At 48.7% G+C, this 25,396-nt stretch overlaps 1 protein-coding gene across 1 annotated transcript; it reads right to left on the bottom strand.

Annotated features, from left to right (window-relative positions):
- Positions 1-6,339: 6,339 nt before the first annotated feature.
- Positions 6,340-15,128, bottom strand: Atp5f1a (ATP synthase F1 subunit alpha). Its single transcript, XM_021151097.3, has 12 exons — positions 14,972-15,128; positions 13,103-13,181; positions 11,160-11,329; positions 10,213-10,386; positions 9,945-10,111; positions 9,617-9,765; positions 8,856-9,007; positions 8,531-8,755; positions 7,741-7,848; positions 7,476-7,620; positions 6,870-7,020; positions 6,340-6,551 (listed from the first exon to the last, which is right to left on the bottom strand). Exons 1-12 carry the CDS (start codon positions 15,029-15,031, stop codon positions 6,470-6,472), a joined length of 1,662 nt encoding a protein of 553 aa, XP_021006756.1. The 5' UTR covers positions 15,032-15,128; the 3' UTR covers positions 6,340-6,469.
- Between the last annotated feature and the right edge of the window lie 10,268 nt (positions 15,129-25,396).

Genomic DNA, 25,396 nt, shown 5'->3' with positions numbered 1-25,396 from the left:
TTGTTTGGGAAATACTACTGTAGTGAACATCTTTTATATAAAGGTTTTTAAAGAATTACTAATAAAGGAACTGCAGATCAAAGAAATAAATGTCGTTAAGGTTCTCAAAGTATTGAGTCCAGCTGTTTGTCAGAAAGGTCTTAGAAGCCAGGCGGTGGTGGCGCACACCTTTAATCACAGCACTCGGGACGCAGAGGCAGGCAGATTTCTGAGTTCGAGGCCCAGCCTGGTCTACAAAGTGAGTTCCAGGACAGCCAGGACTACACAGAGAAACCCTGTCTCAAAAAAACAACAACAAAGCAAACAAACAGAAAGGTCTTGGAAATCTGTACTCAGTGGTATGCCGGGGGCCTCCATAGCCTCAGCCCGTTCACAGACAAGGGCACTATCATTCATTCATCATCCCTGAGAACTTGAGAATTCTTCCCCGTGTAGTTTCAATCATCCGAGCCTTAATCATGACGTTCTAAGGGATGGATAAGCTTTGGCACATCTGTTTCTCTCTCTTTTGTATATTGTGGATACTCTCTGCTCTTTGTGAAAAGGGGTGTGTGTGTGATATCTTTCTAGTCAATTTGCCATCTGCTCTGCACAGACCTTATCCTCCCTCCCCCCATTTCACGGCCTACCACATTATCAACTCTCAATATTAGTTGATTCAACTATGTTGAGTTTCATTTCATCACAGTGTTTGGAACTCACTTATCCTGTTTATGAAACCTCAGCTCTCATTGTCCTCTGGAATGTTTTTCTGGTCACAGGCTCTTCTCCTCAGGGCAGTCATCTAGTTCTAGGCTGTCCTCTAGTTCCAAGCGGTGGATGACTTCAAACCCAAATCACCCCTCCCCCACCTGCCGACCTTTCAGTTTGCCTATTGATGCAAAATAGGTGACCTCCATTTTCTAAAACGCAAGGCCTGGTAGCACATAACTGTCACCCAGCTGAGGTAGGAGAATTGTTGAAAGTTCAAGGCCAGCCTGGATGGCACAGGGATACTTGGCCTCACAAAGAAAACAATAAAAACAGTAAACGCTGTTTATCAGTTTCTCTGAGTAGGAATTTAAGAGCTGTGGTTTGGAGTCTGTCTCAGCCGACCACAGGCTACTCCAGGCTCAATCGCAGCTGGCAAAGTTACTTTCCTGATTGCTTCCATGCTTATTGGCTAGGTAGTGCGTGGCTATTTTCCTGCGATTCACTTAAAGAGACTCCTGCAGGTCTGTCTTCAAAGCTTCTTCCAGCGCTGAAACCTGCTTACCCCAGAGCCAGTGAGCTAAGAGGAACAGAGGAGAGAGACGGAAATCCACAGGGAAGCCACATTATTTTTATGACTTCATCTCAAGCCCTATTTTGAGACATGTTACCAGCAAGTGCCAGGACATAGCACATAGCCTGTTCCAGCAGCCACTCTGAGTCCAAATAGAGGCTCCCAGACTGCGGATCTACTGGGTATGTCCTTCCCAGCCATCTATGGTCATCCCTGCATGTGTTAACACCCCTAGGCGGTTTCATTGGACCTGCTCAACAGAACATGGCACTTGGGAATTTTTCATAAATTATCCTAGTTGCCCTCCATGCTGCCCTCTTCTGGCCTCTATGGACACTGCTGGAACTGAACTCTCAGAGCAGTATACTCTTAAATGGTATCTTATCTTTCTAGGCCCCTTGACTTTTCATTAAAAAAATTTTGTATTGGGGGGCATAGTGGCACATGCCTTTAATCCCAGTACTTGGGAGGCAGAGGCAAGATCTCTGTGAGTTCAAGTCCAGCCTTGAGTTCGAGGACAGCCTGAGTTGTACAGAGACCTTGTCTCAAACATTTTTATTGCCATATTTTATTTTTAATGACTGTTTTGCCTGAATGCATGCACTATGTGTGTGCAATGCAAGGCCAGAAGAGCGCACCAGAGGCCCTGGGACTGGAGGTAAGTATGTGGGTGCTAGAAGCCAAGCCCGGGCCCTCTGCAAGAACAGCAAGTACTGCTAACTATTGCTAACTGTTGTTAACTGCTAAGCCATCTCTTCAGCCCTTAGCAGCATATATTAATATACATAATAATTGGTTCCATTATGACACTTTTTTGGTTTTTCGAAACACAGTTTCTCTGTATAGCCCTGGCTGTCCTGGAGCTCATTTTGTAGACCAGGCTGGCCTCGAACTCAGAAATCTGCCTGCCTCTGCCTCCCAAGTGCTGGGATTAAAGGCGTGCGCCACCACTCCCGGCTTCATTGACATTTTCACATGCTGAAATAATGTATTTTGTTCACACTCACCCCCCTACCATGTGTAGTCTCTCTCCTATTGATCTTCTTCTTCCCAACCAGACCCCTTCTGTGTGTGTGTGTGTGTGTGTGTGTGTGTGTGTGTGTGAATAAGTGAATTTCATTAGGGTTGCTTATAAAAATGTGCTAGTTAGTTTTTGTCAACTTGACACAACTTGACATCTGGGAAGAGGGAACCTCAATTGAGAAAAATTTCTTCTATCAAATTGCCCCGTGGACACATGGGTGGGACATTTTCTTGATCAATGACTGATCTGAGGAGAGCCAGATCCCGTTGGAGATGGTGCCAGGCTTGCCAGTGGTCCTGAGTTGTGTAATGTGGCATCCCACACAGCTCAGGTCCCAGAGCCCTGACTAGCGGCATGAGAAGAATGAAGAAAGGACAGAGCCACGTACAGAGAAGCTGGGGTCAGGTGGGCTGTGTGCTCTGACGGAGCTGCTCAGAATGCTCAGAATCTCAAGGTAGTTGTTATATACAGCACAGGGAAGAGCTCCCAGTCTTGTAGGAGAGTGGTTCCGTGTGGAAACAGAGAGAAGGAAGTTGCAGTTACAAGTTCTTAGCCGGGCGTGGTGGCGCACGCCTTTAATCCCAGCACTTGGGAGGCAGAGGCAGGCGGATTTCTGAGTTCGAGGCCAGCCTGGTCTACAAAGTGAGTTCCAGGACAGCCAGGACTATACAGAAAAACCCTGTCTCGAAAAAACCAAAAAAAAAACAAAAAAATAAAAAAAAACAAGTTCTTGAATACATTGTTCAGTCACTTGCACTTGGCCCCTGGAGAAATAAGCTTCACTCTTTGCCACTCCCATAGTGCTGAGGTCCTGGATCCTTGATATGGCTGCACCCATGTCAACAGTACACATCCACTGAGGACTTCTTCCTCTGCTCCCTTACAGCACAGAGATAAACAGCGAACCAAGGGAATGAGCCAGTAAGTGTTTCCCCCATTGCCCGGATGCCATCCAAGTTCCTACCCTAACTTCCCTTGGGGATAGACTGTGACTGTAAGCCAACTTACAGTCCTCCCCAACTTGCTGTTGGTTGTGGTGTTCGTCACAGCACCATGATGCAAATACAAGAAGCACCAACTATGAACTGTCTCTACATCATCAGGGAGAGGTGGAACCTTGTGGGTCTGAATTCTCTCCACTTGGGGATATTTTTGGGCCCCATCTTTGTGGTAATCCCAGCTGCTTGAGTTCAAGAATGCCGTGGCTGACATGTCAGAAGACAGCATTCCACAATGCTCTACCCTATCTCAGCCAACATTTTAATTGTTTTTATCCATGTGTGTGTGTGCATGTGTGTGCAACAGGTGCTACAGAATGTGTGGGAGTCAGAAGACATCTTTGTAAAGTCATTTCTCTTCTTCCACCCTTACATGGATTCTAAGGATCAAACTCATGCCACCAGCCTTTGCAAGTGTCCACCTACTAAGTCACCTTACTGGCCCCTAAATATATTAGTGTACATGTGTAGCATGTGTGTGGTGGGCTGCCCTGTGCAACTTGCATGTGAAGGTCAGAGGACAACTTTGTGGAGTGGATTTTCTCCTTCACTTTGACAAGGGGTCTATCAAGTCTACAGGCTGTAGGCTTCTGCAGCAAGCACCTTACTCTACTGAGCCATCTCACTGGCCCAAATCAACCTCATAACTCCAGGTCAGACAACTGGACATCAACTACTGTTCCTGCATTCCCAGTGTAATACCTTCCTCTTTCCACTGTCCAGTCTGTTGTTCATGGGAACCACAGCTGGCAGCTATGCCCGTGTCCCTGTGTTGATTTGAATGAAAAGTGCCTCCCAAGGAGTTGGTGGCACTGTTTGGGGATGTGACAGAACTTACAGGGGGTGGAGGCTCATCACTAGACCAGGCTTCAAGGATTCAAGTCTTCCTCTGCTTCTTGTTCCTGCTGCCGGGCCTTCCCCACCATTACAAATTCTGTCTCTGGAACCACAAACTAGAACTTGTTTTAATCCTTACACTGCTTCTGGCCATGGTACTTCATTACAGCAACAGAAAGTTAATTCAGAATTGGATTTCTGAGAAATGGTTGGATGCTCTAAGCAGAGCTTCCTGGGCCACTCTATTCGGAGCCCGAGAGTAATGCAAACCATGGGGCTTCATGATGCTTCAGAGGCAAAGACTCAGCCATGGGGCTGAAGGTTTTAGCAAGAATCTGGCTGCATTCTGCCCTTGCTTGAAGAGTGGGCCTGAGACTAAACTAAAGGAGGGTACTACTAATTGTAGAAATTCAAGACAGCATCACTGTGAGTCTGTGAAGCAGTAGTTTCTGATTGCTTTTAAATCTACAATGACAAACATTAAGTAGACAAACAACCTAAAACTCAAACTGCAGTCTGGAACACAAAGTTGTTAGAGGCTGTTACTGTTTAGATTAGTGCCATTAGAGTGTCATCTCCTGATGTGAACAGGAGCCTTCAAAGCAAGACCACACCACCTTATAAAGCAGCCTAAGTTCTTGCTTCCAGAATGCAACTGCACACAAAAGCTTCTGTAAACGTGGCCCAAGGGTCCATCCCAAGCTAGCAGCTAAACTTGGCAGTGTCATCGACTCAGTACTAGCTTGGGAGATGAGACTGAGCGGTTGTGATTCTTCCTCCATGGTTTCAATGTGTGGCAGGGTAAGTGTCCCTTTAAGGAGTCCTTCAATGACACTCAAGCTACACTGCAATAGACTCACAGACATCTCCCAGAATCTGCATACAGGAAGATCCAGACCAAGAAAGTGGTATGTTGGGAAGCTGAAGGGCAGAGCTGAGCCATCTCTAAGCCCTTTGTGCTTGAAGCTGGGGACACCAAACACAGCTATTTGGAGTCAGCCCTGCTGGATTTTGGTCTTCCTTTGCTCCAATCTTTCCTAATTCCATTCCTCCCATTTGAAATTGGATTGCACATCATGTCATTGTATGGTTAAAGTGTAACTTTTTTTTAATGGGTCAATTAGGAGATTGCTTTGATATCCATGTTCTTTGGTTGGCTCAGTCTCAGCAACCGCTGAGAACACTGGCGCCTCTTCCAGGGGTCCTGAGTTCAATTCCCAGCAACCACAAAGTGGCTCATGACCACCTATTACGGAATCTCATGCCCTTTTGTGGCATGCAGATGTACATGCACACAGAGCACTCATTGTCTCTTTTCTTAAGGAGTACTTGAAGCATACCCCCTCCCCTCAGCAGCTCATTATTGAGCGCTTTGGTGGAATTCAAAGCCCTCCATAAGAAGGCCCAGTACATAAATAACCTCAGCATGCCAACTGCTACAGACTAGCTAGCTGTACAGGGAGACCCTGCTTCAAGGGGGGGGGGGGGGGCGCAGTGGAATACACCTATAATTTACCAAGCAGGCTGGAGGATCAAAGAGTTCAAGGTCACCTGCAGCTTCAGCATCCAGGCTGGGTTATGAAACCCAGTCTCAAAAATAAAAGCCCTCACACAACCATGAGGCCAACGTAGTCTCCAATACCAAGGAACATTAGAAAAATGTGGGTAATAACAAACTTTAGACGTGGTCTCACTTATCTCAGGCTGGCCTTAAATTTACTATGTGGTTAGTAACAACCCTGAATGTCTGATCCTCCTTCCTCAGTTCTCAAAGACGATGAGGGATCCTAGGTGTGCATCCCTTGAAAAGCTGCTGTGATTCTGGGGATCAAGCCTAGAGCTTCATGGGTGCTAGGGACTCATCAACCAAGACACATTTCCGGAGCAGAGTTCTCTTTTTAATCAATCACAAAGTAGTGGACAGCTTTGAATTATCTATCCATGCTAACTGCACCAGTAAGAACAGGATAAGAGCAATTTGCCAGCTGTGGCAGACAGACTGCTACAAGAGCAGCCTGGGCTAGCCACAGCTGAGGTCACACAGTAAGCTGTCTTACAAAACTAACTTATGGAACTCAACATGAAGTTGTGCTTTAAATAAAAACCTGCATTAAATTCCCAGTGGAAGGAGGGTACTGACTCATACAGGCTGGCTGTCCTCTGACCGTCACACAAACCCTGGTACACACCTGAACCCACCCCCACACAAACTAGCACACAGTATGGAACTTTTATTCATGTGATTTCTGTACATCAGGAATACAAGAGTAACCCTTTACAAATGGTGATGATTTTACCAGAATAAATGACAAAACCAAAGCAGTATCTGGTGACAGTGACAGGGCTTTATGGTTCAAACCCAGCCAAGAAGTTTGTTACAATCTCTTTCAGCTTTGCGTCTGACTGTTCTGAGATTTTCCCATCAGATCTGTTTGGAAATAGAAACAAAAGAGTAAATGACTAGTGCAAATGACCCGAGTAAAGATTCAATGACAAGGCTAACCTATAGGGAACTGTTAAACTTTCCTAAACATGGTAGGTAGTTTACACCTGTGATCCCAGCACTTGGAGGCTGAGACAGGACTGCCAAATACTGAGAACACTCCAGGCTATATAGTGAATGCCAAGACCAGGCAGGGTTAGTATGTAGCAAGACCAAATTCCAACCCAACCCCCACCTCCAGGGAAAGCAAGACTATGCTAAAAATGCACTAGTCACAATAAAGGCCACCAACTCCATTTATACCTGATATTGCCCAAGAGGGACTGGTGCTGGCTGATAACGTGAGACAAGAAAGCATTCTCAAACTTTGTGATCTTGCTGGGCTCCAGTTTGTCAAGATAACCCCGTACACCCGCATAGATAACAGCCACCTGTTCTTCAATAGCCATGGGAGCTGCAAACAAACAAATCATCAAATGAGTTATTTAAATGCTATTTTACCATAGTCACAGAATTTTCCTCCTAATACTAAACACTGTCCTATGGGCCACCCCTTCTGACATTCTGAACCTACAATTCCACTACCACTCTTTCCCATCCTCCCCTGAAAAAAATGGAATCGGGACCTTTGGGTACAGCCTATAAGCATTGCTTATGCCCTGGCAGTGACACAGCATTTGTGGTGTAAGTTGCCACAAAATAAAAATAACATTTTTTAGCTAAGATAAAAAGCATGCCAATATCCTTTCAAATCTGCTAAATTCCACATTCATACAACATGAAGATGCATTAAATATATTTCTGGTCACTAATTTCAACACTTCATTCAAATGGTGGTACAGACTACATTAATGGTACAGCACAAACCCTAAATTACAGCAGGAACCTGACAAAATGAAAACAACTCACAGTACTGTCCTTGCTTTAGCAACTCGGTCAGACGCACACCACGACTCAAGAGCTGTTGAGTGGCAGCGTCCAAATCAGAACCAAACTGGGCAAACGCAGCCACCTCCCGGTACTGAGCCAACTCCAGCTTCATGGTACCTGCCACCTGAATACACAAGTTAATGTCACCATGACTCCGACACCACACAACAGTATAAGACAAAGGTCCTACATTTAAGATTTTAAGCTAGTAACAAACTCCTGTGTCAAAGAGAGGAAAACTTACCTGCTTCATGGCTCTGGTTTGGGCAGCAGATCCGACACGGGACACAGACAAACCCACATTAATGGCAGGGCGGATGCCTTTATAGAACAATTCTGTTTCCAAGAAGATCTACAATCCAAGCATACCGTCATTAGTAAGCTTAATCTTTTCCCCCAAATTTAAGTCACTGTGCCAAAAACTGAAAAACATAACTTGAGTAAGACTGCTAAGTGACTTTTCAGAAATACATGAATCTCGGCACTCAGAGGCAGGAGGACCACTGCAAATTCAAAGCTAGTCTCAGCTACATGCAATCCCTGGCCAGTCTAGACTACACCAAGTCCTAATCTCAACAAACTACAACAAGGTAGTAATATAACTTCTCAAATATGCTTTAAAGTTACCTAGGGCTAGAAAATAATGAGTGTATATAAACCAAAAGATGCCCCGGCAGGTGCGGAGGAAACATGCTTTAATCTTAACTCTTAGGAGGCTGACACAACAAAGCCGACGGTCTAAGCCATTCTCAGCTACACGGATAGTAAGACTAGCCCATCACCCCAGAACTGGAGTTACAGATGGTTATGAGCAATCAAATGGGTGCTGGGATCCAAACCCTGGTCCTCCACAGAGCAGCAAGTGCTCTCAGCCACTGAGGTGTCTCTATAGACCCTATTCTCTTCAGTTCTAGGTTTATCGTATTCCATAAAAACGTAAAGGCAATTTACAAACAAGTCCATGCCTGTTAGTCTCAACTAGTGCCTTAGAATATAATCAATCATTTTTACACTAATTTTAGTCAATCTAATACCTGTCCGTCAGTGATGGAAATAACATTTGTTGGAATGTAAGCGGACACATCACCAGCCTGTGTTTCAATGACTGGTAAGGCAGTCAAAGAGCCGCCACCAAAGGAATCGTTCATCTTGGCTGCTCTCTCCAGCAGGCGGGAGTGTAGGTAGAACACATCACCAGGATAGGCCTCACGACCAGGGGGTCGGCGGAGCAACAGAGACATCTGGCGGTAAGCAACAGCCTGTGGTACAGAATGTGGTAAAATTCACCTGTTAAACAAGGTGCGTCTGTTAATTTCCACTAAGATGCAAGTAAGCAGGTTATAAAAGACATCATCTGACCTGCTTGGATAGATCGTCATAGATGATCAAAGCGTGCTTGCCGTTGTCTCTAAAGTACTCTCCCATGGAGCAGCCAGAGTAGGGAGCCAAGTACTGAAGCGGGGCAGCGTCAGAGGCAGTGGCCGACACCACGATGGTGTACTTCATGGCATCTGAGGAGAAGAAGGGACATTCACAAAGGTACCAAAATGGATTTTAAACTAAAGGCTACGACACAAAATTGTCCACCATCCTCATTCTATTCATGAATTGAGAGAGGGGGCTTCAGGGCAATGGAGCTTACTATAGAAGCCTGAACACGGCTCAATCCCTGGAACCCACAGAGGAGTGAAAGGAGAGAATGCAGGTGGCAGACACAGCCTAACACAGTCAAGGTCCTAGGTTTGATCCTAGCACCAAATAAACTAAGAATAATGGAGTTATCTTTCTAATTCTAGGAGGTGAAGACAGAGGAGCCGAAGTTCCAGGTTATCCCTGTCTATATAACAAATCCAATGCCAACCAGGGACAGACAGACAGACACACTGCACTCCTCCTCATACCCTGTGAAATACTCAAGTCAGGCATGGTCGCACACACTTCCAGTTCCTACCAACCAGGAAGCAGAAGCAAGAGATTGTTTAAGGTCAGCCAGAGCTGCATGAGATCTCATCTTAAAAAACAAATCCAGGGGCCAGCTGATTGAAGAGCATCGGCCTTGGTTAGGCAGAGGCTGTTCCAAGATTATCTATAGAGGCCACGGGACCAGAGCTCTCCAGTACCTGCATCCGTCAGTCTCTTCACCAGCTGAGCCACAGTGGACCGCTTCTGACCAATCGCGACGTAGATGCAGTACAGCTTCTTCTTCTCGTCGGTTCCATCGTTGAAACGTTTCTGGTTGATGATTGTGTCAATGGCAATCGATGTTTTCCTTTAAGAGAGGCAAAATGTCACTAGATGCAGGATTCCCAGGCACAGTTGTGCTATACCACTGTTAATTTTCACCTGCTTCTGCCTCATTACAACCACAGCATTCACCATCCCAAAATGCAAAATTATTTACTAGCAACCCATGTTAGTTAGAACTTTTAACAGATTTTGAGTCATTACCCAGTCTGTCTGTCACCAATAATCAGCTCACGCTGACCCCGGCCAATGGGCACCAGGCTATCCACAGCCTTGATGCCGGTCTGCATCGGCTCCCGCACAGAGATTCGGGGGATAATTCCAGGGGCTTTCAGGCCCACTCGTCTGCGGGTCTTAGAACCAATTGGACCCTATAAAAATATCAAGCATTAAAAATGAATCAAAGGAACCCTCAGAGCGAGCGATTAGCTGTGCTGTCGGCCCCGAGAGCACCCCGGAAGCAGTAACCCACCTTTCCATCAATAGCGTTACCGAGGGCGTCAACTACACGGCCCAGCAGCTCCTCGCCAACGGGGACATCCACGATGGCGCCGGTCCTCTTCACAATGTCTCCTTCTTTAATTAGCTTGTCATTCCCAAACACGACAACTCCAACATTGTCGGGTTCCAAGTTCAGGGACATACCCTGCACAAAGGATAAAGGACAATATCACACAGCAGCACACCACACTGTTGCCCTTCTACCTGCTCTGCTCCTCTGGTTAAGACTTCATGGACTAAGAGTGGGTGCCTGATCCGAGATGATCACAGGCAGGAGGAGACCCTCCTCAAGGCTGTCCTGACCACCACACTGCACAACGGAGCGCGGCCCCCAACTCCCCCAAGCATCTGTGGAACTCACAGCTACACACTGCCTCCTCGCCTGTCAGTGATGGATCTGTTCTTTCTTCAGATTGTTTATTTACATTCCAAATGTTGCCCCCCTCCCCAGCCCCCCCTCTAAGAGCTCTTCACCCCATTCTCCCATTTGCCTCTGAGAGGATGCTCCCTACTCCCACCCCCGCCTCCCCCTTCTCTAGAGCATCAAGTCTCAAAAGGATGAGGCAGGCTATTCGTACTGGGAAAAGAACTTAGTTCATGCACACAAACACTTTTGCAGAGTCTCCACAGCTACAAAGGAACTGATAGGGACTCACTGAAATTTATGCAAATGTTTACTAAACTTTCAATTTTGGTGCCTTGGGCTACAACTTATTTATCAGCACATGAGGGGAAGAGAGACAATGGGATTCGGCTTAGCCAAACTCTTTCTAGCTTACTCTCTTTACAACCTATCTTAGGGGAGAAATGAGGCAAAATGAGACTTAAATGTTTTAACTCTTGACAAGCTCTGAATTACTAAATGAGAGAGCAAATCTACAGATCCTAAAATAGCAAACCTCCCACTTTATAATTTACCTTTAAGCCTGAAGAGAATTCCACCATTTCCTCTGCTTGAACATTCCTCAGCCCGTGCACTCGAGCAATACCATCACCAATGCTTAACACACGCCCAGTCTCCTCCAGGTCAACAGACGTGTCAGCTCCCAGAATCCTCTCCTCGAGAATGGAGGACATCTCAGCAGTGCCTGAGAGGACAATGCAATTTAAACAATCAGGTCCCCAACAATCAGTTTCATGAAAATAATCAAAAGCATCCTAAAACATAAAATGAATTGTTTTAGCAGTTAGGTATCTTGGGGCTGGAGAGATGGTTCATTGGTTAAAAGTGTGCGCTGCCGCTCACAACTGATGAACTCCAGTTCCTGGGATCTGAAACCCACTATGGGTATCAGACAAGCAGGAACATGCATACACACAGGCACAACACTCACTCGTGTGCGTAAGTAAAAACAAATACTTTTTTTAAAATTTGGTTATAGAAGGAGCAGAGTAACTGCCTCCCCCCTTTTTTTTAAAGGTTTATTTATTTATATGTAAGTACACTGTAGCTGTCTTCAGACACACCAGAAGAGGGCGTCAGATCTTGTTATGGATGGTTGTGAGCCACCATGTGGTTGCTGGGATTTGAACTCTGGACCTTCGGAAGAGCAGTAGGGTGCTCTTACCCACTGAGCCATCTCACCAGCCCCCAACAAATACATTTTTATAGCTGTATACTGATCACTGTCAAAATTATTGAAAACTCAAAGTGATTAAAAGGAAAAACTTCACTGGGTAGACAATAATGTTAACTGATAAAGAATCTCTGTACTTATGTTAATCTGATTTTCTGGCTAAACTTTAGAAACATTTTAAAATAAAGCGTGTATTTAAAAAAGCAGTGGGAGCAGCAGAATTGCAAGCTCACCTGGAAAAGTGGCAGCCCTAACAGCCCAGCCTTCACCCCCAAATCCACCGGCTGGAAGGGCAGCCTCTCCAATGCTCTCCTGAGCTCAACCAATGCCCTGAGGCACTCACCCAGCATGCACCTGCCCCGCCCCCTCCCCTTAATAAAATGCAACAGAACCAACAGCTACTGAGATGTTCTGAGCTATCTGCAAGCCTGCAAGCCTGGTAAACAGAGTTCCAGCCCCAGGACCCACAAGGTAGGAGAGAACTGGCTCCTGAAGGCTGTCCTCCGACCTCCACACGTGTGCCGAGGCTCGGACACACACAGAGTTATAAAATGCCCCTTTAAAGAACCCAAGTACCAGCCGGGCGGTGGTGGCGCACGCCTTTAATCCCAGCACTCGGGAGGCAGAGGCAGGTGGATTTCTGAGTTCGAGGCCAGCCTGGTCTACAAAGTGAGTTCCAGGACAGCCAGAGCTATACAGAGAAACCCTGTCTCGAAAAACCAAAAAAAAAAAAAAAAAAAAGAACCCAAGTACCAGTGCTAATATTACTATATAAATACACTATGTATACATTTAACTGTTCTTTAAAATTCCTCGCATAGCCGGGCACACTGCTCAGTAGTATTTGCCTATAAAGCCCCAGGTTCCATCCCCAGCACCTCTAAAAGAAAAGGAGGAGAAGCCCTCCAGCACATCTCCACAGAAACTCCCCCCCACCCCCCCCCCCACTGCACCTCGAGGTCTAACAGGCGCTACTGTCTTTGAAAGAGCCTATCAATAAAAAACAGTTCATTTTCTTATACTTTTTACATAAGGCTTATATAAGGAGAGAGGGTGCCTAGTGTATTGTTTTCATTCAAAAGAAATCATTAGAAACCATACTGCATAACAGAGAAATACAAACAGTTTCATTAGACAAAAGAATCTATCAAGACAAAGCATTTTAAATGATATACTGTGGCTAAAAACAAAACAAAACAAAAAAAACTTACGTTTCTGTAGCAACGTTTTAAAAAGAGAAACATTTAAGGGGGGGGGGATCTCCCCCGTTAAAAACTGACTTACCAGTCTTCTGAAGTCGCGTGTTAGAGGCATGGAGATTTCTTGCACCAACAAAGGATGACCCCAAAGCATTTTTGGAGACCTAGTACAAAAACATTCTTTCACCAATCTGATTGTTTAGAAAGCATTCCTCACACGTAAGTGAAAGCGGGAACACACACACACACACTCTCACAGCCTTCATAACCTGGGTGTGGTGGTGGTACATGCCTGTCTGTAATCCTAGCATTCAGGAGGCAAAGGCAGGAGATCCCCTGGAATTTCAAGGCACGCTGGTTAACACAGCAAGTTCCAGGCCAGCCAGAACTGCACAGAAGGACCCTGCCTCAAAATCAACAACACAAGTCGCAAAAACCTCCATAAATGGACAAGCTTAACTATGGACTTATGCTGATCAGACTAAATTTTGCTTAAAAGTTGGTGACTTTATTACACAGGAAAGAATGATACATGCATCTATTATTGCAACTACTAAGATACAGCTGTTAAAAGCATTCCCTTAAAGACATCTCGGTAATACTATGTTGATGTTATTTCTCACCTGAGTTGTAGAAAATCTCAGAAAGATAACTACCCTAACGGGGTGAGGCTCAGTGTAGCTCCAACTTTTCTTTCTTAAAGGGGCAGGTAAGTATTGGGTGAGCATATTAATGCCATGGTTAGGTTAGAAAATGACATCGATTTCTCAGTGCCTTGAACAATTCTAGCAGCAAAGTGGAACCAGAGCCCCTGGAATTTTTCTTTCTACTTGCAATGCTGTGATTGGCCACTCTGAACTCTGAATCGGCTAATTTTTAATAGGAACTGATACAAATCTTTTCTTAAAATGCCTTTTTCTTTCTTTTTTTTTTTTTCCCCTAACAGAAAACCAAGATGTTACCAACCAGTATTTTGTTAGGGAAGCAGGGTAGCAGTAGATTTTGCCTTTTAAATTCGATTGCCTTTATAATAAAAAGGTAAATGTATTTATAAAGGACTTAAAGGCCATCTTTTTTTTTTTTTTTAAAGAATTAGTCTCAACGTCCTGGGAGATCATGAAGTGAACAACTCAAGGGCAAAAATCTTTTAAAGTGTCAACCACCAGGTTTTTTTTTTTTTTTTTTTTTTTTTTTTGTTTTTGGTTTTTCGAGACAGGGTTTCTCTGTGTAGCCCTGGCTGTCCTGGCACTCAACTTTGTAGACCAGGCTGGCCTCGAACTCAGAAATCCGCCTGCCTCTGCCTCCCGAGTGCTGGGATTAAAGGCGTGCGCCACCACGCCCGGCAACCACCAGGTTTTGTGCCTAATCCAGTCCATTTACAAAAACGCCATCGTCGTCCACAGTGTAAGCCACCCACACTGCTTCTGCACCTCACGATGTTGTCACGACCTTCCTGGGGGTCAGCTCCAAATGGGCAAACCATCCCACAATGCAAGAGTCACTTTCATTTATTCCTTTCCCTTGGTTTGACCTCGGAGCAGAGGTGAACTGCTCCGGCCTGTTGACCTTCACACAATGTCAGGCTCTCCCTCTTCCTCCTCCTCCTCCAGCACAAGGCGGCTGACAGCTCCTCTGACCTTCAGCGGAGCCGGACCCCAGGACAAGCTTCCGGGCAGGCCAGACGAGCAGGGCACACAGCCTGACCTTCACCTCCAGGCCCGCCCTCACCCCAAGCCCAGATCCCTCCTAGCGCCCCCTTGCTCGGCCACGCCGAGGTCTCAGATCCCCGCCCCGCCGCGCGCGCCCCTCGGCCCGCAGCAAAGCCCCTCGGCCCTCCGCGCTGCTCCGCAGCCACGGTGCAAGATGGCGCCGTCCGCCCCAGCCCCGCGCTGCACCGCTCCGGAGACCTGAGATCTCCGCTCCCGCGCCAGCCTGCCTAGGCCCCGGTGCTCACCAGTCCCGCCCGTCGAGGGAGGGCACGGGCCACGGCCGCGGCGACGCGCACAGACAGCATCCTTGCAGCTTCTCGGAGAGACCGTCTGCAGCCGCAGCCTCCGGACGACTGGCACAAAATGGCCGAGCGCGAAGGAAGGTCAAGGCAGCCAGCCCGCCTGACCCGGAAGTACCGCCCCTCTCCTGCTCCTCCGGACGCAAATCTTTTTTTTTTTTTTTTTTTAATTTTTTTTTTTCTCTTTCTTTTTCTTTTTTAAGTTTAGAACTAAAAATGAACGAATACATTGTTTCCAGCCTCCTCCCTGGCACTCATCATTTTAATTTTTGGTCGTTTTGAATCGACCTTGTGGTTGCCCGGGAGACCACGTGAGTAGCAGAACTAGAGGAGACGCGTCCCTGAACGTCACCTGGGGCGGGCTGCCTAGACTAAGAGCTAGGTTAATCTGCTGGTGAGGTTTCACCGCAGTGCTGTGGCAGGCCAGGGTAGCCCTTGCACAGTGCACCCACCCAGAGGGTTTTAGTCCTCATGTCCTGGGAACTATCTGAAATTACTGAAATAGTAATAATAATTAGTAGTAGTAGTAGTGTATGCGTGGTGTGCATGTATATATGCCAAGGCATGCTTGTGGAGCCCAGAGAGCAGTCGTCTGTCTCCTTCCACCTTATGTGGATCCTGAGAAACAGACTCTGGTCAAACACATTATCCACTGGCCACCTTGCTGGCCCCTCATTCTCATTTTTAATAAATATCCAAGTCTTTTTTTTTTTTTTTTTGGTTTTTCGAGACAGGGTTTCTCTGTATAGCCCTGGCTGTCCTGGAACTCAGTTTGTAGACCAGGCTGGCCTCGAACTCAGAAATCCGCCTGCCTCTGCCTCCCAAGTACTGGGATTAAAGGCGTGCGCCACCACCGCCCGGCTCAAGTCTTTTTTTTTTATTAAAAGGTTTTATTTTATTATGTATTTCTGTGTGTTGTTTGTTTGCATGAATCTCTATGCACCACGTTTGCCTGGTGACCTCATTAAGGCTGAAGATCATTTTGGGACTGGAGTTATGTTAGCTACCATGTGGGTGCTGGGAATCAAACCTGGGTCCTCTAGAGCTCTTAACCTTTGATCCATCTTTGCAGCCCAAATACCTAAATCTTATAAGGGATTTGATAATACAAATGAGGGAATTGAAGTTCTTTTGAGGTTCAGTCTAAGAGAATCTTTTCAGGGAAGCTGGGCTTGATGTTTCAGGTCTGTAGTCCCAGCTACCCTGATGGGGAGGCTAAAGGATAAAAATTAACAAATTCAAGGGCACCTTGGTAAGAACAAGATCTTGTCAGTCAACTAACCAATCAGTAAAGGAGCTAAAACCAAATCTCTGTAGTACAGTATCTACTTAGGGTGCAGACAGTCTTTGGTACAGTCCCCAGTTTTGTTTTGTGGTTTTGGTTTTTTTGTTTGTTTGTTTGTTTTTTGTTTTTTTTTAGGGGGTGGGCAATGAGAAGAATCCTGTTTAAATTAAACAGGTTCAAAAATTCTAACCATCACAAGGAGTTTGACTAGAATGGTTGACAACCCTACAGAGAATGATCCAAAATCTAAAAGCACCGCTCTAAATTCAGATAAGGCTCAAACCGTCTTCTGCCAACAGCTACTTTTGTGATTCTGGGGATTCTGTTAGGCTTTCTCTTTTGGAGTAAAACAGATCTCTCTCTCTCTCTCTCTCTCTCTCTCTCTCTCTCTCTCTCTCTCTCTCTCTCTCTGAAAAACATACGCACACCCCAAATACATGCAATAAGAATTAAAATCACGATTGGTGTTAATGATTTTTTTTTTTGCTTATTTGTTTTGGTTGTTATTGTTGTTGCTTGTGGGTTTGTTTGTTTGTTTGTTTGTTTGTTTTTGAGATAAAGTCTTACCCTGTGGTCCAGGCTTGCCGGTCCTCCAGCTCCAGCCTTCTGAATGCTGGGATTACAGGTATGAGCCACCATATCTGGCCAAGTTGACATTCTTAAAGTTCTTACGGCAAGCACCTCTTCTGATGTTCATTTTCCTCTAAATAAACAGTGATGTGACAGACATAGCAACTGACTCCTGACCAGCCAGCTGTTGGTGTCTTTCTGGCTGCACTGGCTGCTTTGAATGAAAGGACTATCAATCGAAAACCTACCATCCAGACTGCCCTTGTGCCAGCACCATCAGTTTGGGAGAAAAGGAAAACCACACAAGAGCCACCTGTGTTGGTAGACACGTGTAATCCCCACGCCTCGGAGCTGGAGTCTGACTAGAAGGCCATCTGTTTGTTTGTTTTTGTTTTTGTTTTTTTGAGACAGGGTTTCTCTGTGTAGCCCTGGCTGTCCTGGAACTCACTCTGTAGACCAGGCTGGCCTCAAACTCAGAAATCTGCCTGCCTCTGCCTCCCAAGTGCTGGGATTACAGGCTTGCACCACCACTACCCAGCGTAGGCCATCATTCTTGACTACATGGTGAGTTTCCATTCTGAGGAAACTGCTCCACAGTACAGCTGATCAGCTAGAGACGAGTCAGGACAGAAAGAAAAGGGTAGCAGCTGGAGAAAGATTTCTGTACAAGAACTGGGCATTTCGGCCGGGCATGGTGGCGCACGCCTTTAGTCCCAGCACTCAGGAAGCAGAGGCAGGAGGATTTCTGAGTTAGAGGTCAGCCTGGTCTACAGAGTGAGTGCCAGAACAGCCAGGGACATACAGAGAAACCCTGTCTTGAAAAACCAAAAAAAAAAAAAAAAAAAAAAAAAAAACCTGGGCATTTCTATACTCATAGGGTTAAGGATGAATCCCCATACCCAAGACCTCTAACACCAGAGGCCACCCCTGCTCCCCCATGCCTACTGCTACACAAGACCTCTAACACCAGAGGCCACCCCTGCTCTCCTCTGCCTACTGCTACCCAAGACCTCTAACACCAGAGGCCACCCACTGCTCCCCCTGCCTTCTGCTACCCAAGACCTCTAACACCAGAGGCCACCCCTGCTCTCCTCTGCCTACTGCTACCCAAGACCTCTAACACCAGAGGCCACCCACTGCTCCCTCTGCCTACTGCTACCCAAGACCTCTAACACCAGAGGCCACCCACTGCTCCCTCTGCCTACTGCTACCCAAGACCTCTAACACCAGAGGCCACCCCTGCTCTCCTCTGCCTACTGCTACCCAAGACCTCTAACACCAGAGGCCACACCCTGCTCTCCTCTGCCTACTGCTACCCAAGACCTCTAACACCAGAGGCCACCCACTGCTCCCCTGCCTACTGCTACCCAAGACCTCTAACACCAGAGGCCACACCCTGCTCTCCTCTGCCTACTGCTACCCAAGACCTCTAACACCAGAGGCCACACCCTGCTCTCCTCTGCCTACTGCTACCCAAGACCTCTAACACCAGAGGCCACACCCTGCTCTCCTCTGCCTACTGCTACCCAAGACCTCTAACACCAGAGGCCACCCACTGCTCCCCCTGCCTTCTGCTACCCAAGACCTCTAACACCAGAGGCACCCACTGCTCCCCCTGCCTACTGCTAACCAAGACCTCTAACACCAGAGGCCACCCACTGCTCCCCTGCCTACTGCTACCCAAGACCTCTAACACCAGAGGCCACACCCTGCTCTCCTCTGCCTACTGCTACCCAAGACCTCTAACACCAGAGGCCACACCCTGCTCCCCTCTGCCTTCTGCTACCCAAGACCTCTAACACCAGAGGCCACCCCTGCTCCCCCTGCCTTCTGCTACCCAAGACCTCTAACACCAGAGGCCACCCCTGCTCCCCCCTGCCTTCTGCTACCCAAGACCTCTAACACCAGAGGCCACCCACTACTCCCCCTGCCTTCTGCTACCCAAGACCTCTAACACCAGAGGCCACCCACTGCTCCCCCTACCTACTGCTACCCAAGACCTCTAACACCAGAGGCCACCCACTACTCCCCCTGCCTACTGCTACCCATGACCTCTAACACCAGAGGCCACCCCTGCTCTCCTCTGCCTACTGCTGCTACCCAAGACCTCTAACACCAGAGGCCACCCCTGCTCCCCCCTGCCTTCTGCTACCCAAGACCTCTAACACCAGAGGCCACCCCTGCTCCCCCCTGCCTTCTGCTACCCAAGACCTCTAACACCAGAGGCCACCCACTACTCCCCCTGCCTACTGCTACCCATGACCTCTAACACCAGAGGCCACCCACTGCTCCCCTCTGCCTACTGCTACCCAAGACCTCTAACACCAGAGGCCACCCACTGCTCTCCTCTGCCTACTGCTACCCAAGACCTCTAACACCAGAGGCCACCCACTGCTCCCCTGCCTACTGCTACCCAAGACCTCTAACACCAGAGGCCACCCCTGCTCTCCTCTGCCTACTGCTACCCAAGACCTCTAACACCAGAGGCCACACCCTGCTCTCCTCTGCCTACTGCTACCCAAGACCTCTAACACCAGAGGCACCCACTGCTCCCCCTGCCTACTGCTACCCAAGACCTCTAACACCAGAGGCCACACCCTGCTCTCCTCTGCCTACTGCTACCCAAGACCTCTAACACGAGAGGCCACACCCTGCTCCCCTCTGCCTTCTGCTACCCAAGACCTCTAACACCAGAGGCCACACCTGCTCCCCCCTGCCTACTGCTACCCAAGACCTCTAACACCAGAGGCCACCCCTGCTCCCCCTGCCTACTGCTATCCAAGACCTCTAACACCAGAGGCCACACCCTGCTCTCCCTGCCTTCTGCTACCCAAGACCTCTAACACCAGAGGCCACCCAATGCTCCCCTACCTACTGCTACCCAAGACCTCTAACACCAGAGGCCACCCCTGCTCCCCCCTGCCTACTGCTACCCAAGACCTCTAACACCAGAGGCCACCCACTGCTCCCCCTGCCTACTGCTACCCAAGACCTCTAACACCAGAGGCCACCCACTGCTCCCCTGCCTACTGCTACCCAAGACCTCTAACACCAGAGGCCACACCCTGCTCCCCTCTGCCTACTGCTACCCAAGACCTCTAACACCAGAGGCCACCCACTGCTCCCCCTGCCTTCTGCTACCCAAGACCTCTAACACCAGAGGCCACACCCTGCTCTCCTCTGCCTACTGCTACCCAAGACCTCTAACACCAGAGGCCACCCACTGCTCTCCTCTGCCTACTGCTACCCAAGACCTCTAACACCAGAGGCCACACCTGCTCCCTCTGCCTACTGCTACCCAAGACCTCTAACACCAGAGGCCACCCACTGCTCCCCTCTGCCTACTGCTACCCAAGACCTCTAACACCAGAGGCCACCCACTGCTCCCCTCTGCCTACTGCTACCCAAGACCTCTAACACCAGAGGCCACCCACTGCTCTCCTCTGCCTACTGCTACCCAAGACCTCTAACACCAGAGGCCACCCACTGCTCTCCTCTGCCTACTGCTACCCAAGACCTCTAACACCAGAGGCCACCCCTGCTCTCCCTGCCTACTGCTACCCAAGACCTCTAACACCAGAGGCCACCCCTGCTCCCTCTGCCTACTGCTACCCAAGACCTCTAACACCAGAGGCCACACCCTGCTCCCCCTGCCTACTGCTACCCAAGACCTCTAACACCAGAGGCCACCCCTGCTCCCCCTGCCTACTGCTACCCAAGACCTCTAACACCAGAGGCCACACCCTGCTCCCCCTGCCTACTGCTACCCAAGACCTCTAACACCAGAGGCCACCCCTGCTCTCCTCTGCCTACTGCTACCCAAGACCTCTAACACCAGAGGCCACCCCTGCTCTCCTCTGCCTACTGCTACCCAAGACCTCTAACACCAGAGGCCACCCCTGCTCTCCTCTGCCTACTGCTACCCAAGACCTCTAACACCAGAGGCCACCCCTGCTCTCCCTGCCTACTGCTACCCAAGACCTCTAACACCAGAGGCCACCCCTGCTCTCCCTGCCTACTGCTACCCAAGACCTCTAACACCAGAGGCCACCCCTGCTCTCCTCTGCCTACTGCTACCCAAGACCTCTAACACCAGAGGCCACCCCTGCTCTCCTCTGCCTACTGCTACCCAAGACCTCTAACACCAGAGGCCACACCCTGCTCCCCCTGCCTACTGCTACCCAAGACCTCTAACACCAGAGGCCACCCCTGCTCTCCCTGCCTACTGCTACCCAAGACCTCTAACACCAGAGGCCACCCCTGCTCTCCCTGCCTACTGCTACCCAAGACCTCTAACACCAGAGGCCACCCCTGCTCTCCTCTGCCTACTGCTACCCAAGACCTCTAACACCAGAGGCCACCCCTGCTCTCCTCTGCCTACTGCTACCCAAGACCTCTAACACCAGAGGCCACACCCTTCTCCCCCTGCCTTCTGCTACCCAAGACCTCTAACACCAGAGGCCACACCCTGCTCCCCCCTGCCTTCTGCTACCCAAGACCTCTAACACCAGAGGCCACCCCTGCTCCCCCATGCCTACTGCTACCCAAGACCTCTAACACCAGAGGCCACCCCTGCTCTCCTCTGCCTACTGCTACCCAAGACCTCTAACACCAGAGGCCACCCCTGCTCTCCTCTGCCTACTGCTACCCAAGACCTCTAACACCAGAGGCCACCCCTGCTCTCCTCTGCCTACTGCTACCCAAGACCTCTAACACCAGAGGCCACACCCTGCTCTCCTCTGCCTTCTACTACCCAAGACCTCTAACACCAGAGGCCACCCCTGCTCCCCCTGCCTACTGCTACCCAAGACCTCTAACACCAGAGGCCACACCCTGCTCCCCCTGCCTACTGCTACCCAAGACCTCTAACACCAGAGGCCACCCCTGCTCTCCTCTGCCTACTGCTACCCAAGACCTCTAACACCAGAGGCCACCCCTGCTCTCCTCTGCCTACTGCTACCCAAGACCTCTAACACCAGAGGCCACCCCTGCTCTCCTCTGCCTACTGCTACCCAAGACCTCTAACACCAGAGGCCACCCCTGCTCTCCCTGCCTACTGCTACCCAAGACCTCTAACACCAGAGGCCACCCCTGCTCTCCCTGCCTACTGCTACCCAAGACCTCTAACACCAGAGGCCACCCCTGCTCTCCTCTGCCTACTGCTACCCAAGACCTCTAACACCAGAGGCCACCCCTGCTCTCCTCTGCCTACTGCTACCCAAGACCTCTAACACCAGAGGCCACACCCTGCTCCCCCTGCCTACTGCTACCCAAGACCTCTAACACCAGAGGCCACCCCTGCTCTCCCTGCCTACTGCTACCCAAGACCTCTAACACCAGAGGCCACCCCTGCTCTCCCTGCCTACTGCTACCCAAGACCTCTAACACCAGAGGCCACCCCTGCTCTCCTCTGCCTACTGCTACCCAAGACCTCTAACACCAGAGGCCACCCCTGCTCTCCTCTGCCTACTGCTACCCAAGACCTCTAACACCAGAGGCCACACCCTTCTCCCCCTGCCTTCTGCTACCCAAGACCTCTAACACCAGAGGCCACACCCTGCTCCCCCCTGCCTTCTGCTACCCAAGACCTCTAACACCAGAGGCCACCCCTGCTCCCCCATGCCTACTGCTACCCAAGACCTCTAACACCAGAGGCCACCCCTGCTCTCCTCTGCCTACTGCTACCCAAGACCTCTAACACCAGAGGCCACCCCTGCTCTCCTCTGCCTACTGCTACCCAAGACCTCTAACACCAGAGGCCACACCCTGCTCTCCTCTGCCTTCTACTACCCAAGACCTCTAACACCAGAGGCCACCCCTGCTCCCCCTGCCTACTGCTACCCAAGACCTCTAACACCAGAGACCACCCCCTGCTCCCCCCCCCGCCTACTGCTGCTGTTTGCTGCTGTCAAGCTGAATTCTGGGGTTGTACCAGCTTTCCTGGAACATTTGATTCTTAGTCAGGCTTGATATGCCTTAGGCTTGAGATATGTGTGAAACAGAATAAGGAAAAATTAGGAACACGGACCTTCAATCCAAGCATTTGGGAGGTGGAAAGAAACAAGACTCTCAAGGGTTTACAGTTCTCGTCAGCTCCATACTAAGTTGAGGCCAGCCTGAGCTGAGAGAGAGAGAGAGAGAGAGAGAGAGGACTCAGTAGGTCCCGCTTGACAGTAAGTACAATGATCCAAGCTTGCTTCGCAGTACACATATGGTACACAGCTGAATTTCAGGGCTGAGGAAGCAGGAACAGGCACGTTCCTGCGGCTCTCACTGGCCAAGCAGCCACATTCATTGGCCAGCTCCAGGTCCTGGTGAGAGAGACCTTGTCTCAAAGAACATGGTAGGCATCGCCTGAGGGATGATAACTGAGGTTAGCTGTGGTGGTTTCCATAGGTTTGGACCCCGTAGACTCATGTGTTTGAAAGCTTAGCCCACAGGGAGTGGCACGATTAGGACAGGTAGCCTTGTTCAAGTAGACGAGGCCTCGTTACAGGAATTGTGTCACTGTGGGGGAGGGCTTTGAGGTCTCCTGTGACTACGCTCCAATCCAGTGTGGAATCAGAGTCTCCTCCTGCCTACCTTCAGGTCAAGAAGTAGAAGTCTCCTCACGCACCAAGTCTGCCTGCATGCTATCATGCTTCCAGCCATGATGATAATAGACTATAAATATCTGAAACTTTAACCGGGTTCATGTAGGCTGCGGGTGGCTTACAACTACAAGCCCCAAGTAAATGTTTTCCTTCGTAAGAGTTGCCTTGGTCATGTGTCTCTTCAGAACAGCAAAACCCTAACTAAGACATTGACATCTGGGGCTGGAGAGATGGCTCACTGGTTAGGAGCACTGGCTGCCTTTCCAGTGGTCCTGAGTTCCATTCCCAGTGGCTCACAACCACCCATAATGAGATTTGATGCCCTTTTCTGGTGTGCAGATGTACATGCAGATATACATTAAATAAATAAAACTTTAAAAAAAAAAAGAAAAAAGACAATGACCTCAGCCCTCCACTTGCTCACGGCACCTATTTGCCTATGGACATGAACCTCTACATACTCACTCTCGGGTGCACACACAAAGGAGAAGGAGAAGGATGTAGCTCAGTGATAAAATGCTTTTCTACCATCGACGAGGCCCTAGGTTCAGTCTCCAGCACTGAAAACATATAAAGATGTCACAAGAAAGCTGAGCAGTGGTGATGCATGCCTTTAAGCCCAGCACTTGGGAGGCAGAGGGAGGCGGATTTCTGAGTTTGAGGCCAGCCTGGTCTACAGAGTGAGTTCCAGGACAGCCAGGGCTACACAGAGAAAACCTGCCTTGAAAAACAACAAAAAAAAAAGAAAGAAAGAAAGAAAGAAAGAAAGAAAGAAAGAAAGAAAGAAAGAAAGAAAGAAAGAGCCGGGCGGTGGTGGTGCACGCCTTTAATCCCAGCACTTGGGAGGCAGAGGCAGGCGGATTTCTGAGTTCGAGGCCAGCCTGGTCTACTGAGTGAGTTCCAGGACAGCCAGGGCTATACAGAGAAACCCTGTCTCGAAAAACCAAAAAAAAAAAGAAAAGAAAGAAAGAAAGAAAGAAAGAAAGAAAGAAAGAAAGAAAGAAAGAAAGAAAAAATGTCACAAGATACAGTGCTGGCTTCGAGAAATCCTTATTCTATTGATTTATTGGTTGTCTTGTTTTGTTTCATGGTGATGATGGGAACTGAACCCAGGGCCTCTGGCTTCCTTGACAGGTACTCTCTGTCCTCTATCTCTAACCCTCTCTTTACTTCTTCTGAAAAAAGGATCATGCTTAAGTTGCTCAGGGAAGCCTTGACATATCTAGCCAAGGCAGATCTTGAATTTTCTCTTTTACTTTGAGACAGTGTTTAGCTGTGTAGCCCGGGCTTGCTTCAACCCCACAGCCCTCCTTTCTTAGCCCGTGATGAATTGCAGACCTGTGCCACTATGCCCAGTGACTTCATCATTTTAAATATGCACCCATACAACTTAGGCAATGATACCACAATTTCATATAAAGTCACGTATACTAGGAAGTTGTATGGAAGGTGCTTCTTTGGGCTATCTGCTTCGCTAGTCCCATAGTATACTATAGGTGCTTCCACGAGGCCGCGTAGGGAGTGAGACTCCCTAGCGGAGCCAGACACGATGGTCAAGTTACCAGCTCTACTACCTCATCTGAGCCAAGTCATTTAATCCGTTAGCCTGTGTGGGTTGATGTAAACAGGTAAAACAGCAAACTGGGCGTCGCTGTATACATGTAAAGAATTTCTCATACTGTTACATGCAGAGTGCTAGAGGGAAGACAGAACTCAAGAGATGGCAAGAATTGAATTAGAAGAAGGGCTAAGCAGCAGAGACGGCTCCACAGAGAGATGCTGTTAACCATCTTTATTTTTATTTTTATTTTTTTGAGACAAGATCTCACTATGTAGCCTATTAACCACTTAAAACATATTCTCCAAACGCTGAACATGGTAGGGTAAAGCCGGTAGTGCCAGCATGACAGGAGACAATAGGAG

The sequence above is a fragment of the Mus caroli genome, unplaced genomic scaffold (assembly GCF_978045245.1).
Source record: "Mus caroli unplaced genomic scaffold, Mus_caroli_1 scaffold_19, whole genome shotgun sequence".
NCBI lineage: Eukaryota > Metazoa > Chordata > Mammalia > Rodentia > Muridae > Mus > Mus caroli.
This window is presented reverse-complemented; position numbering and strand designations above follow the sequence as displayed.

What these genes read in the sequence shown, in the direction of transcription:
- Atp5f1a (XM_021151097.3), bottom strand. Translation starts at nt 15,031, where the DNA reads ATGCTGTCTGTGCGCGTCGCCGCGGCCGTGGCCCGTGCCCTCCCTCGA. An exon ending in ATGACGATCTATCCAAGCAG is followed by an intron (nt 8,756 to 8,855) that starts GTCAGATGATGT and finishes TCTGTACCACAG; the next exon opens with GCTGTTGCTTACCGCCAGAT. An exon ending in TTTCCATCACTGACGGACAG is followed by an intron (nt 7,849 to 8,530) that starts GTATTAGATTGA and finishes CTTGGATTGTAG; the next exon opens with ATCTTCTTGGAAACAGAATT.